This window comes from Gymnogyps californianus, chromosome 4 (assembly GCF_018139145.2).
Source record: "Gymnogyps californianus isolate 813 chromosome 4, ASM1813914v2, whole genome shotgun sequence".
Taxonomy (NCBI): Eukaryota; Metazoa; Chordata; class Aves; order Accipitriformes; family Cathartidae; genus Gymnogyps; species Gymnogyps californianus.
Genome location: NC_059474.1, coordinates 3,133,279 through 3,147,100, shown reverse-complemented (window position 1 = coordinate 3,147,100; position 13,822 = coordinate 3,133,279). Strand labels below are relative to the sequence as shown.

Genomic DNA, 13,822 nt, shown 5'->3' with positions numbered 1-13,822 from the left:
CAGGACAAGATTTAAGCATCCCGATGCCTTCCAGGCTCTGGACCGCGGTGGGTGCTCCAGCACTGCAGGTCTGTGGAAGCAGAGGGTTGAGTCCTTGTCCCTTCTCCAAGCGAATTGGAAGCATGAAACCCCCGGGCTGAGGCTTGAGCAGGACAGGAGCTGCAGGGGGGTTGGCACCACTCGCCAGGGCTGGCTGGGGAAGGAGGGACTGGCTGGGGACTCTCCAGCGTGTTTCCTGCCCGGGGTTTGCTGGGTGGGCCGGGCAGCGTGCCGGCAGTTAGCGGCCGTGGTGGAAAAGCTCTAACTCATCCAGCCAGATGTGTCGAAAGAACGGCTGCAAAAAAAAAAACCAACCCCTCAGGCTCCCTGCATCCTGCTGCCAGAGGCACCCCTGCCGAAACCCCTGCCCATAAATCACGTCTCCTGCCAACCGGCGCTGCCGCAGCGGCCCCTGCCCAGCTCGGCACCAGTTAGGCTGAGCTTAACTCCAGCCGAGGCAAGAGAAGTGGTTCAACGATGCATAGCGGGGGCATAGCGCCGTGGGCTTTGGCAAGGCAGCTCGCCTTCCTCTCCTACAGCCAGGATGGCGGTGATGGTTGCAGTCGGAGGTCTCAACGAGAAGCACATTAGAGGAGAGGCAAGGGCTCGCTGTAGTTGGGCTAAGACGGTCCGTGGTTGCTTTGCCTTTCTGGGCTTGCTTTTGGAAAGCAAGTGGATATCACGGTGGATAATGGTAAGGCTCAAGCAGCCACCGAGTGTGCAGGAGACAGAGATGCCTCCCCATAAATTCCTTGGCTTTTTGCTGCTGGGCTGGGGGAGATGCCGACCCATGAGGACAATAGATGGAAAGAACAAAAGACATGCAACACCGGGAGGGTTTCATGTTTTTATTTGCCATACCAGGTCATTGCCTTCAAATCATTACACAAAAATCATATCTTTTGGTCGGAATAACATTTCTAGACCTCATGACCACAGAAGGACAAACGCAGAAATATAACCAGAGTGCCCCTTGGTATCTCGATAGTCAGAGATGGACAAAATAAATCCCACCTAAGAAAATCTCCTGGCTGAAATTGCTGAGACACCTGGAGCAGGAATCTGCCCTGGCAGGGAAATGGATGCACAGAAGGTGTCAAGGGGGGGTCGTGCCCTGCAGTCTCGGGGGGCCAAGGCGTGTAGACACGGTGCGGTGGCCCATACGGATTGAGCAAGCTGGTGAAAAATGGAAATACCCCCAGCTGGCGTCGCTGACATCCACATTTATCTGGAAAAATGCCCTTCAGGGCCATTTTCCTATCTGGTTAGCGTCGCTTGGCTTCCAACCCCATCTGGCTAATTTGCTTGCGCTGACCACTGTTTCACTGACCTCCGGGACAAGTTACAAATAGCTTATTTAAAACAAAAAATGGGTGGGTCCCAGAGGATGGGAATGTTTCAGACGTGGCTAATCTAAGTGTGTTTGCAAGGGAATTGTGCGGTGCCTGCCCTTGAGAAGCATCTGCAAGGGAGTGAACAACAAAGCGAGCCAAATCAGTTCATACTTGGTGGCCTTGCAGTGCAGAGCATGCACGATGGGTTGTCTAACATCACCTCCTCTCTAAACTCAATATTTCCAGGGAGGAAAGAATGGGGGTTGGGCTAGATGAGCTTTGGAGGTCCCTTCCAACACAAACTGTTCTATGATTCTATAAAAGCAGTCCCAGCAGGAGCCACCTCTCTGCAATGAGCCAGACAGATGATAAGTAGCTCAGTAGCCCTGAGCCTCTCCAGCAAACCTCAGCCTGAAGGTGTTCAGAGCCCAGGTGCAGCGTGAAGCATTGCCCTCTTGTCCTATTTGACAAGGAACTGGAAGCAAAATCCTGACGGTTTTACACACGTAGTATCTGTGGGATCTTACAAAGGCCACAGTCTTCACCTATTTTAATATAACGTTCCTTATCGTGTTATACCAAACTCATGGACCTGTTAGAAACTTCCCGTATGGATCTTTATGTCTCAGGCAGAAGACTTTGTGGATCCCCAGGTGACAGAGCAAACTTCTACTGGTGGCTGGTGGGCCACCATGGGCACATTCAGTTGTGCAGAAGAAGCCCCTAAAACAGCCCACTCACAACCTTCTCAATCGCTGTTTTCGTCTGCAAGGTCACAATTTCACAGTGAACAACTCTTAGAGAAGGTTGAGGAGCTCTGAATAGTGGTTACAGGTTTTATTGTAACCTCGGAGTATCGGAGATACGTGGTGCTCGCTCAGGTTGTGTATCTGTCTTCACTGTCAGACTGGAGAAACGTAACTTTACTCAATACTTATTATTATCATCATTATTATTAATATTATTATTATTTTGCAAGCAGAAATTGTAGAGCTCTGCCCTGCTAAATGATGACACTGGATGTTTTTCGATGTTGATAACCACACCTTTCTTTTCCTATTGCAGATGAGACTCCGATTATAGCTGTGATGGTGGCCCTGTCTTCCCTTCTAGTCATAGTATTTATTATTATTGTGCTGTACATGTTAAGGTAAGAGAAGCTTTAATGCTGACTTCCCTTGTTTGACAGAAATTAATTACAGAATGAACAGGAATAAGCCTTTTGTGCTGTTTCCTAAGCTAAAGGCTAACACAGCCGGTGTTTTAAAAAGAAACCTGTAAGGATAATGAAAATGATGTTTGGGGTTATCTAGTAAATGATGCTTATTCCTTTCTCTGTAAAGCTGATCCTCGTGTGGGGTAATGCCTGTTCTGCTACTGAAAATGTCATATTTAGTAGCGTAGATTAAACTGAAGTCCTATCAGTGCCGTTAAAAAGCAGCTAAGGTTTCCTTGCGAGGCTAAGGGTGTTGGATTGAGTAATCCAGGGAAGCTGAACACACCGATCGAGCCAGAAAGTCCTTTGCATGTATAACCGCGTGTGTTATTCCTTGATTCCCATCTTGATACCGAACGTGATCCAAAATCCAGAGCCGAGCTCTGCCTTGGGTACCAAACCTGCACGTCGTGCCTGTGCATCTTGTGCTGCGAGGTGGTGTACGACCGGAGCTTGTTGGGAGCGTTAGGTGATGCTGTACCTGGAACTATAGCATAAAAAAGCCACCTTAGGTCCATTTTTAAAAAATCCAAGCATCTGGGCTGTTCAAAATGGAGCATCCCCAGCTCCTGAGTGCATATCTGCTCAGCTAGAAGAGGGTGTTTATTCACCTGCAGTCAACATTTTAATTTACTCACCATTTTGGTGATTAAATAACTGGAAAAAAAAAAAGAAAAACCAATTTCTTTAGCAGTGGAAAAATTCCCTTCGTCTCCTGGCTCTGGGCCTGCCCTCACAGCGGTGAACCTGGTGAGAGTTTTGCCTCGGGAGTTCGGCGGCGGCAGCAGCAGAGTTTGAGTCCTCCCCACCTGGCTTCCAGCCCTTAAAAAACGGGTTTCTGTTCGCCGCCGCCTGCCCGGTGATTCAGCAAAACCCGTAACTTCAGGCAAACGGAGCGTAAGCATCTGCTTCAAGTTAAAAGCACATGGAGAAGGGCTTTGCTGCAGAAGGACGGATCAACCTGGAGTTTATGTACTTTGCTGAATCAGCCCGTGGAGCAGGAACTCCTTGGGGTGTTCTCCATAAAAAGCAGCCTTAAAGCTTCTCCTCCTGGCTTTCACCTTGCTCTGGTCTCCTGCAGCCGTTCCAGATGTGGTCAGTTAAAAGTTACACCCGTAGGCAGGATTTTAGAGGTCCCGTAGCCTCTTGGACCCACCAGCTAATTCCTGAAGCCATGAGAAAGTGCAAAACACCCTTCATGGCTGCATCTCTCATCCAGAAAGTAACCTGGGCTTCTTGGTGGCTATCTACTGATGTTCTCCGCTCCCTTGTCTTCGGTAGGTTCAAGAAATACAAGCAAGCAGGGAGTCACTCCAACTCCTTTCGATTGTCCAACGGCCGGACGGATGATGCAGGTGAGGCCCGCGTCGGTGCAACACGGGGAGCAAAAATGCATCTCGCAGGAGGAATAAGCTTTGTTCAGATCAAAACAGGTCAATGCAAACATTCTTCAGAATAACAACGGAATATTTTAGGGTGGGTTTTTTCCCCCTCACTTGGAATCCGCCAAAATTAGCTAGTGAAATAACCAGGAATTCTCCTAAAAATTGTAAAAATTATAAAAATGTCGTAAAACCCTTGAAGTTGCAAAAGCAGGGCTGGTTTATGCCCTCCAGGGCAGCTCTCTGGGCAGCGCAGAGCTACCCAGGTTGGTCTGCTGACCGTGCAGTGCCTTTCCCCTTCCAACACAGCAAAAAGACACGTGCAACTTGACGGGCATGTAGCCAACGTAATACCCGGTGGCATCTTTTCCTGGCCAGCTCAAATGGGAATGGGAAAACACTTGCCAAATACTGGTTTGAGGAGGTGATTTGCTGGAAATGTGTAAAAAGGAAAATGAAGATTGTGTTCTGTCTGAGTATGGTCTTGGAAGGATGTATGAAGGTGGTCCTCAGGATGTGTTTATATTATTCCTGGTGGGAATAATATAAATATTATACAGCAGAATAAATATAGATACACCAGAATAATATAAATATATACACCAGAAGACAGACCTCTGTAAAAGTCCAGGAAAGCCAGTGGATGCAACACTGTCACAGCCTGAGCCCGGTGCGATGACAGCGCTTGGGGACTGGGCAGACTTTGTTCTCCTACCTCATGTTTTTGTAGGGAAGTATTTTTTCATTTACATTTTTCTTTGTTTCTTGTTCTGAACTTTCTCTGTTTTCCATGATTTTGGCAAACTTTTATAGAACGAAAATTTATTTCCCAGCTTTCATTCCAACAACAAAATGTTTGCCCTCAAGTGGTTAATACTAAAATGGGCAATCACTTCCAACACCGAACTACTCACAGTTCCTCTTGAGTTTTCACAATATCTCTTTGACTCAAATAAGAACCTTTTTTGAAAAAACACATCTTTGGGAAATAATTAAATATCCTTCTACCTTTTTAAATTAGGATGACAGCTGATTAAAACTCAGATCTTCACACTAACTGTAGACACCAAACTAACATTTCTGAGAGAAAGCAGGGAATACGTTGTTTTTCTTTATAAAAACCTTTTTGGACCTCTTAAAGATGCATAAATGCAATTTTAAAGTCTTGTGCAAGCCTGCTGTAATGTCTAAACTCTTCTGTCCCTGAGCTTGTCTCGTTTTCTGGCTTTGAGCCAGAGCTGCCCATTGAGGGTCTGAAGTTGGGCATCTCCATCCATATCTAGGCACCAAAGTAACAGCTGAAGAGGAACCACCGCCACTTAAACTCAGTTCAGATCCTTTTTCTGAGCTCCTTCCACATAAACCGAACAGCTTCAGAACAAGCACTAACTGAAAATCAGCACCTTTTTTTTTCACGTTGGCAGCTAAGACCTTCCCTACCCATTTTACCTTGCTATAAACAAAAGCGTGAACTTCATAAACCATCGGTTGTGTTGGTATAACCCTCAGGTGGCCTTTCTTGGCTTCACTAAGGAACCACAAGCAACAGCTACCTTTGCTGTGTCCACCTGGGAGTTATGTCATGGTGACGGTGCCAGACTTTCCGTGTGAGCAAGGGTGAAGTCCGAATTCAAAGCGAGTTGGTCTTCATCCCCCAGTATTGATGATTTGGTCCTCGTTGCCCTATCCTGCCTCTACAATAGCGTAATGCTTGATCCCAGGGTGTTGAGAGAGTTTCACATTATCCTAGAATCATAGAATCATTTAGATTGGAAAAGACCTTTAAGATCATCGAGTCCAACCGTTAACCTAACACTGCCAAGTCCACCACTAAACCATGTCCCTCAGCACCACATCTACACGTCTTTTAAATACCTCCAGGGATGGTGACTCAACCACTTCCCTGGGCAGCCTGTTCCAGTGCTTGACAACCCTTTCGGTGAAGAAATTTTTCCTAATATCCAATCTAAACCTCCCCTGGCACAACTTGGGGCCATTTCCTCTTGTCCTAGCACTTGTTACTTGGGAGAAGAGACCGACCCCCACCTCGCTACAACCTCCTTTCAGGTAGTTGTGGAGAGCGAGAAGGTCTCCCCTCAGCCTCCTTTTCTCCAGGCTAAACAACCCCACTTCCCTCAGCCGCTCCTCACAAGACTTGTGCTCTAGACCCTTCACCAGCTTCGTTGCCCTTCTTTGGACCCGCTCCAGCACCTCAATGTCTTTCTTGTAGTGAGGGGCCCAAAACTGAACACAGCATTCGAGGTGCAGCCTCACCAGTGCCGAGTACAGGGGGACGATCACTGCCCTAGTCCTGCTGGCCACACTATTTCTGATACAAGCCAGGATGCTATTGGCTTTCTTGGCCACCTGGGCACACTGCTGGCTCATATTCAGCCGGCTGTCGACCAACACCCCCAGATCCTTTTCTGCCAGGCAGCTTTCCAGCCACAATTCCCCAAGCCTGTAGCATTGTGGGGGGGTTGTTAGACTTGGTCCTCATTGTCCTATCCTGCCTCTACGACAGTGTAATGCTCAGCCACAGGGTGCTGAAAGAGTTTCATGTTATCACAGCATCCCCAAATTTTTGTGCACCATCCATAGGAAGAGCAAAAGGCCAGGAAGTTTCAAGTTGGATGGGGCTTTGAGCAACCTGATCTAGTGGAAGATGTCCCTGCCTACGGCAGGGGGGTTGGACTAGATGATCTTTAAGGTCCCTTCCAATCCAAACCATGCCATCATTCTATAAAAATATGGGGATAGTGAGGATGCGAGGTGGCCCTAAAAGTGGACAGCCCAGGGTGTGCGAGGTCCCTGTGCCCGCTTGGGCATGGGTGAGTGCTGGGCACAGGGAGCGGCTGGGTGGGCACCTCTGATGCATGGGTGTCGTTGCAGAGCCTCAGAGCATGCCGCTTCTCGCCCGCTCCCCCAGCACCAACCGTAAATACCCACCTCTGCCTGTTGATAAGCTGGAAGAGGAGATCAACCGCCGGATGGCAGATGACAACAAGCTCTTTCGGGAGGAGTTCAATGTGAGTGCCTTCGCTTCTTGCCCTTAAATCCTGCGGGCTGCTCTCGGCATCGGGCTTATGACACACAGCGAGTTAAAATCTGGTCTCACTTCGTAGAGCAGGGACAAAACGGCTGGTACATCAGAGAGGAGCTGCAGTGGTACCCAGCTTGGGGACGGCACATCAACCCAGGGGGTAACTGAGTCAATAAAATAACAGTGCTGGATGCCGTGCTTCAGAAGAGCTTATCCGGGAGCTTCACGGGGGGAGTGATGGTCTGCTCAGTCCTCAGGGGTTTCTCAAGTGGCTGTGAGGTGGGAGGACTAATTCTGTCCCTGAATCTGCTGTGAGGGTGGGCAAGCCACTAGCCCTCACATTCACCGCAGAAAGCAGACATTTTCTAGCAAGCAGCACTACAGGGTTACGGTTTTCTGGGCTCAGGAAGTGTCCCAGATGTTTTGGGGTCTTCCAGAGCTTCCCTGCCTGCTGGTTTCCTCCCAGGCTCTGCCTCTCTCCTCCCGACCCTCGTGGCTTAAATCCACAAACAGCCAAAACAAGAGCTCTGACAGAGGAACAGAAATGACCCCATCTATTTCAGTGAGCTGTTAACCTTGAAACAGAATGGTGGCCATTTATAGGACAACAGTTGGCCTTCAGCAGTGAGTAATAATTCAGGTATTGTGCTTATCCCACAATGCCGGAGCATCTCTTTTGAGATGGCTACAACCTCTTCTTGGTGTTGCTGAGCTCTGCAACTTCTTGTGACGATAAACCTGTTTCACCTTGGCAGTACAAAAATAGACAGAGCAGTACTGAGGTCGGGGACAAAGTTAAATAACAGGCTGGAGTATCGCAGCATGTAACGTAGGAGCTGCTGAACTACCTGGATTCTCCGTCAGCCTAATTAATGAAAGAAAACCCACTGTTGATCTGGTTGTCTGCACTGCAAAGGTGTCCTCTGCAAATACATAAAGCTTTAGGTCCAAGGCGCGATACGGCGATATGAGGATGATGAGAAGATAAAAAAAAGCCACTCGACTTTCTCCAGCTGTTGCACAACTTGATACCCTTCCTGGCTGCGCTTCGATGAAACTAAAGAGGCGCAATGAATGCCCGAGGAGGGGGATTTTTCATGTTATAAATACTCAATTGCCCTGAAGACTTCCGTTGCCAAAGCACGTCTGTCCTGTCAGCTGGAGGAAGGGATGGCGAATACCTCCAATATATTCTCATCCTCTTCGCTGTTCAAAGAGGATGTGGAATAACGGTGCTGGGGAAGCACCTTCTCTGCTCGAGCATGAAACCTGGCTGCTGTGACCAGGACAGCATCTCCTGTGACCCCAGCACCCCCCAACCCAAAGGTCCCCGGTGCTGCTGGATGAAGAATAACTCCCTGCATGGGTGCTCCTTCCCATCACTGGGTGTGCTCGGGTGATGGAGGCTTTAATCGGGTCACCGTTAGCATCGCTGTTAACACAGAAAATCTCAGCAGGAGCCTCCGTGGGCAGAAATGAGCTCCTTGGTCGCTGGGCTGGTGGGTTTGGTGTCGGAGGCTTTGCTGCCACCTCGTGTTCATGGGTCCTGAGATTCCCGATACCACGTTTCGGAAGCGATTTGCTCTCTCTGGTCCAGCCCAGGCTATTTAAATGGTCACCTTGAGCTCGATGGGGAAGAGGAGCCGGTGCTGGGATGGTCAGGGGTGTGGGTGGTGGGGACATGTCCGAAGGGGCAGGAGGCTCGGATGCGGCGTGCACCGACACGCCGGTTGTGTTGTGGTTACTGCCGTGCCGTGAGTAAGAACATCATGGAAAACCCCCTTTGCTGCCATTGCAGGCTCTCCCAGCGTGTCCTATACAGGCCACGTGTGAAGCTGCTTCCAAGGAGGAGAACAAGGAGAAGAACAGATACGTGAACATTTTGCCCTGTAGGTATCGGAGCTGGTTGGGCGGGGGGGAACACGGCCGGTGTTCCTGCCAGGGCTCCCCATTCCTGTTTTTGGGATGGGCAAGGACACGGTTGAGGTCATTTCACCTCCCAGATGGGTGGCTGCATCTGCTTTAGCTTTAGATGCCTATGAGGAGGAGCTCCCCGGAGGCCATGGAAAGTGAAACGGATGAGAAATGCCGAAGCGGCCAGCTCTTGCCAGGTGGCATGGGGCAGCAGGCTGGCTCGGAGGCTTCCTCAAATGTGTGCACTCTGCAGAAGAAAAACTTCCTTGGGCGAGGTCTAGCAGCTCTCCGGGCTTAAGCGAGAAGAATCTGGGGGCATAAAGGTGTTTGTGTGCGCAGGGGAGCCAGCAAGCCCGAGCTCCGCTCCCACACCCGGCTTTCTCGCTCCGCCAGATTTCAGCTGCATGGAGGGAGTTGTTTTTAATGCAGAGTTTTAATTTTCCTCCAGATGATCATTCCAGGGTTCACCTGACTCCTGTCGAAGGAGTTCCTGACTCCGACTACATCAACGCCTCCTTCATTAATGTGAGTTTTGTAATTTGAAGGGGAAATCCTCACTGGCTGTGCCCCGGCCGGCGGTGCCTGGTCCCACCAGGAGCATGGGGCTTTTATGGAACATGACTTATGCCTGGGAGAGGATGGTTAAGAGACTATCATCTCCTATGTTAACATCTCCCCAGCTCCTCCAGAGCAATAAATTATGCTGATTTTTGATCTCGTAACCTTTGTGTGGCCGTGGTAGAGCTCACTGTACTCCGCTCCATGTCGTGAGCCCAGACAAAAGTGGTTCGAATAAGAGGCTGGGAGCTGGGTCTCATAAATTCTGGCTGTATCTCTGCCCTTGCTCAGCTGTTTTGCCATAGTCACATCTCTTCCCACCTCTCTTTTCCACACTTACACTCCTTAGGGTGCTGCAAAGCCGAGCCGGCTGGTTTGGAAGGGTTTTGGGAACCATTCCTGCAGGAATTGGGGATTTCTGATTAATGGCTGATGAGCGGTGTGGCTGGTTAATCATGGGTACTTCCCAGCTTGCAGGGCTGGACGTGGGAAGGGGATGAAAAAGAAATCAAGCAACCCAGCTAAAACAGAAGCAACATTGCCCTGCTCTGCTCCTAGGAGGAGATAGGTCCTATACGATTATCGCCATACAGTTCAAATAAGTTAGAAGGGTAATATGAAGAAGTAGACTTTGAGAGAGATGGAGGCACGTGAAGAAAAGCAAGACCCAAAAGAGCGTTTTACTTTCTTCTCCAATAAATAAATATCCATTAGGAAATACACAAAATCAATCCCCATGAGTTCAACAGCCCCATCTGCCGAAGATTAGTGCTGATTTTCACGTGATGCTCTGGATGCAGGGTCTGATCCCAGCAGAAGGGCTGTCGGGTACCACTTCCTTAGTGCTCTGTGCCAAAAAGTGGGGTCGTTCCCGCATGACGTGAGCGTGGGGAGTGTTGCTCTGGGGCAAGGACCCTTTGCACAGGGATTTTCCATTATTTCTGCCCCGCTGTCGGTGCTGTTTCTCCCCTTGGAGGCTGCAGCCCCTTCTCTGCACAGGGAGGAGTGAGCAACAGAGCAAGTGATGGCTCTGTTTATTAATGATGTAGATGCATTTCATGACTCTTGTGTTAGGCAAATACTCATCTTTCATTGCTCTTCCTTTTTCTCCTTTTCTCTCTAGGGGTACCAAGAGAAAAACAAGTTCATTGCTGCACAAGGTAAACGCTCGGTTATTCCTGTAGCTCTCTCTGGTGGCAGTTGGGCTGAGGTCCTTCTGCTCGGCGAAGCTGTGCCAGTCTAACCACAGCACAGTGCCTTGCAGAGCTCCCCTGGTCAAATGGAGGCTTCGCTGGTCCACAGTTTGTTCCCAAAATGGTTTTTCTGGTCAGAGACCAGTGGGTGGATGCATTGGGGGAGGAAGAGAAGCCCTACCTGTGCAATACCGATTGCTGGAGGATGTCAAAGCCTTTCTTCCCTGAGCCTTGTCCTTCCACCCTGGTCCACAGCTGCAGGTGGTCGTGATCTCTGGAAATACTGCCAGTGAGCTACTTAATTATATTCCCCAAATCTGTTATTACGGAGAGCACCACGCTGATCTGGTTTCATTTCTCCTCCTTTTTAAATCTTGGCAGACAAGAACATGGGCTTGTGCCCTTGGAGAGAAATTTCTTTGTGGTCTTCAGAGGGAAGGCAGGACTATCAACTATGGAGAGCAACAAGCATCACGAGCCTTCCCAAGCTCAGCTGCCCCCAGACAGTGCATCACTAGCTTGCATGCACCATCCGTAGCCCTCCGGCTCTCTTGCTTTCCTTGTACGGGTCCAAACATGTCCCTAAAACCAAGACGCCCACTTGCAGGGGGGGTTCATGTCAGCAAAAGGCGGTTATCTGACCATGGGAGGTGGTTTGCAGTTCTTCTCTTGACTTGCAAGTGGGTTAGGACATCGCCTGCCAGTTTGCCTGACTCTTGCTGGAGAAGGAAGGCTGGATCGGGTCCGTCAGCGGTACCAGGCTGGGGTAAAGCTTTGGCTCTGCTGTTCTCTTGGCTCGCCCTTAGCCTCAGGCTTGGCAGGGGAGGTCTAGGTTGAGTCAGCGCTTTGTCTGGCAGGCAGCAGGTAACTATTCTTGTGCTACGTTGAAATGAGATCCCGTGGTTAAAACACAAGGCTCAGGGACAGGACTTCTGCAAGCTACTTGCGATGGCCACAATTTCCCTGGGTGACCTGAGGGCAAGTCATTTCCATGCTCCATTTGTCCGGTTTCCCCTTCTTGGGCTAAAAATGGAATTCCTCATCGTAAAACGTATCTAAAAAGCCCAGCTCTTGTGTGATAGGATTGTTCCTTGGGTTAGCCGACATTCCCAGACACCAAAACACCTCCGGTGCTGACATCTATTGGCAAAAAATGTGTTGCATCATCCGCGACGTGTTACTTCACATGCTGGGTTTCGGTCTCAGCGCTTGAGGGGTTGATCCCAGAGACCACATTTCTTTTGACCTTCCCCTTAGGACCAAAGGAAGAAACCGTGAACGATTTTTGGAGGATGATTTGGGAGCAAAACACGGCGACAATAGTCATGGTGACCAACCTGAAAGAGAGGAAGGAGGTAGGTGCCAGAAGGCTTCATGGGCTGGTATCTAACCCAGCTTTGTCCGAATGCGGCACATCTCATGCCCGTGGGCATGTCTTGGAGCCGATCCCAAGCTTGCGAGGGACCAGAGCTCACCTGCGCCCGTTTTCTCTCCCCGCAGTGTAAGTGTGCTCAGTACTGGCCGGATCAGGGCTGCTGGACGTACGGGAACATCCGAGTGTCCGTGGAAGACGTGACCGTCCTGGTGGATTACACCGTGCGGAAGTTCTGCATCCAGCAGGTGCTGGGACTCGCATCTCCATCGCATCCCATCCCATCCCATCCCTCCCCTCTCCACACTGGGCATCCAACAGGTCCTGGCGTGTTCCTCGACTCCTCCAAGGTGCCGTGAGAGCAGAGTTGGGGTGAAATGACCCCAGCATCCGTTTTAAACCAGAGCTATTCAGAATTTACTCACCTTAAACACCTGGGAGTCCGTTCCCAGCGGATACCAACGTGGCTGTACTGAGAGCAGGGAAGCTGATGGATGCCATGGCTGCAATTCAGTCCTGTAATACTCCAGCACTTGCTGTTACCAGTATCGGTTCCTGCTGTCACCCACAGATACTTAATGCCTGCAAATAATCACATTTATCCCATGAGCCGAGACAAAATCCAGCGCCGTATGCATTGGTTTTGATTGCTTTCCCATCTGTCGCTACATTTTCTCATCCTCCGAGGAGGCTCTGGATGCTTTAGTCGCTCTGTTTGTTTTCCTGCTGCTCTCGGAGGCACGCAAGGAAGAGCTGGCAATTGAAAACCTGTCTGGACCCTGAGTGGGGTTCTCCTGAGGCTCACCCTTCACTCCCAACGGCCTGGACGTGGGTTGTTTCCTCCCCTGCCTTTAATTGAGGATGCTGTGGGCAGAGGTGTGGGAAAGGATGGAGCAGCAGCTTCTGTTTGAGCTGGCTGGGAATGAAATACAGCAGCTTCTGCCAGGTTGGAGCCACAGCCGAGGCCAGGCTGATATCTCTCACCCCTAGGATGCGGGATGTGATGCCGGGCAATTAAAATGTCATGCTTTTAGACACTAATTTGGCCCCGGAGCCTGGGTTCTGTGCCCTTTCGGCTTATGGATGCTAGCGCTTCTTAAGCCTTCCAGCTCAGTCTTGGGGCTGCAGCTCCCTCTCTGCCCTTCCTTTTGGGGAAAGAAGGGAAATCTGAGTATTTATCGTTAAGCTGAATACACATTTCCCCTTCAGGTCGGCGACGTCACGAACAAGAAGCCTCAGCGCCTGGTGACTCAGTTCCACTTCACCAGCTGGCCCGACTTCGGGGTGCCCTTCACCCCCATCGGGATGCTGAAGTTCTTGAAGAAGGTGAAGACGTGTAATCCCCAATACGCAGGAGCAATAGTAGTGCACTGCAGGTAAGTCCTGGTCACGGCTGACCTCTGCCTTTCCTGGGTCACTTGGAAAGCGTCTCCTGTTTAATACTAAAAGGATTTTTTTCGGTCAGGCCTTTTTAATTATTTTTATTTAACTTTCCCATGTTAAATGGGAATGTTCCACATGGGAACATTCCAAAAAATGCATGTGAATTGAAGGAACTTCTTGGAATCAGCGATGTGATGGTGTTACAACTCGTGTTGAGTGGTGTTTGGGTTAGCTGGATGCCGAGTGAGCCAAGCTTAACACCACTGCTGGGCATTGGTGGCATCTCCCTTGGCTCTCTGCTGCCCTGGGCACGAGAGGGCAATATCCCTTGTTGCGAGAAGGCAGTACTCAGCTGACAGCGTGCCTGGGAGCGGGGACCACAGTGTTT

The 13,822-nt window shown here is 49.9% G+C and overlaps 1 protein-coding gene across 2 annotated transcripts in view; it reads left to right on the top strand.

The window, feature by feature from the left end:
* PTPRA (protein tyrosine phosphatase receptor type A) overlaps positions 1-13,822 on the top strand; it is a 131,114-nt gene that overhangs the window by 108,921 nt on the left and 8,371 nt on the right. For both annotated transcript variants that reach the window (XM_050895857.1, XM_050895858.1), the window contains exons 7-15: positions 2,439-2,523; positions 3,871-3,944; positions 6,864-7,000; positions 8,813-8,903; positions 9,377-9,453; positions 10,610-10,646; positions 11,937-12,034; positions 12,180-12,299; positions 13,261-13,427. In XM_050895857.1, coding sequence (XP_050751814.1) covers positions 2,439-2,523; positions 3,871-3,944; positions 6,864-7,000; positions 8,813-8,903; positions 9,377-9,453; positions 10,610-10,646; positions 11,937-12,034; positions 12,180-12,299; positions 13,261-13,427 — 886 coding nt within the window. The remainder of the gene's footprint in view (positions 1-2,438; positions 2,524-3,870; positions 3,945-6,863; positions 7,001-8,812; positions 8,904-9,376; positions 9,454-10,609; positions 10,647-11,936; positions 12,035-12,179; positions 12,300-13,260; positions 13,428-13,822) is intronic.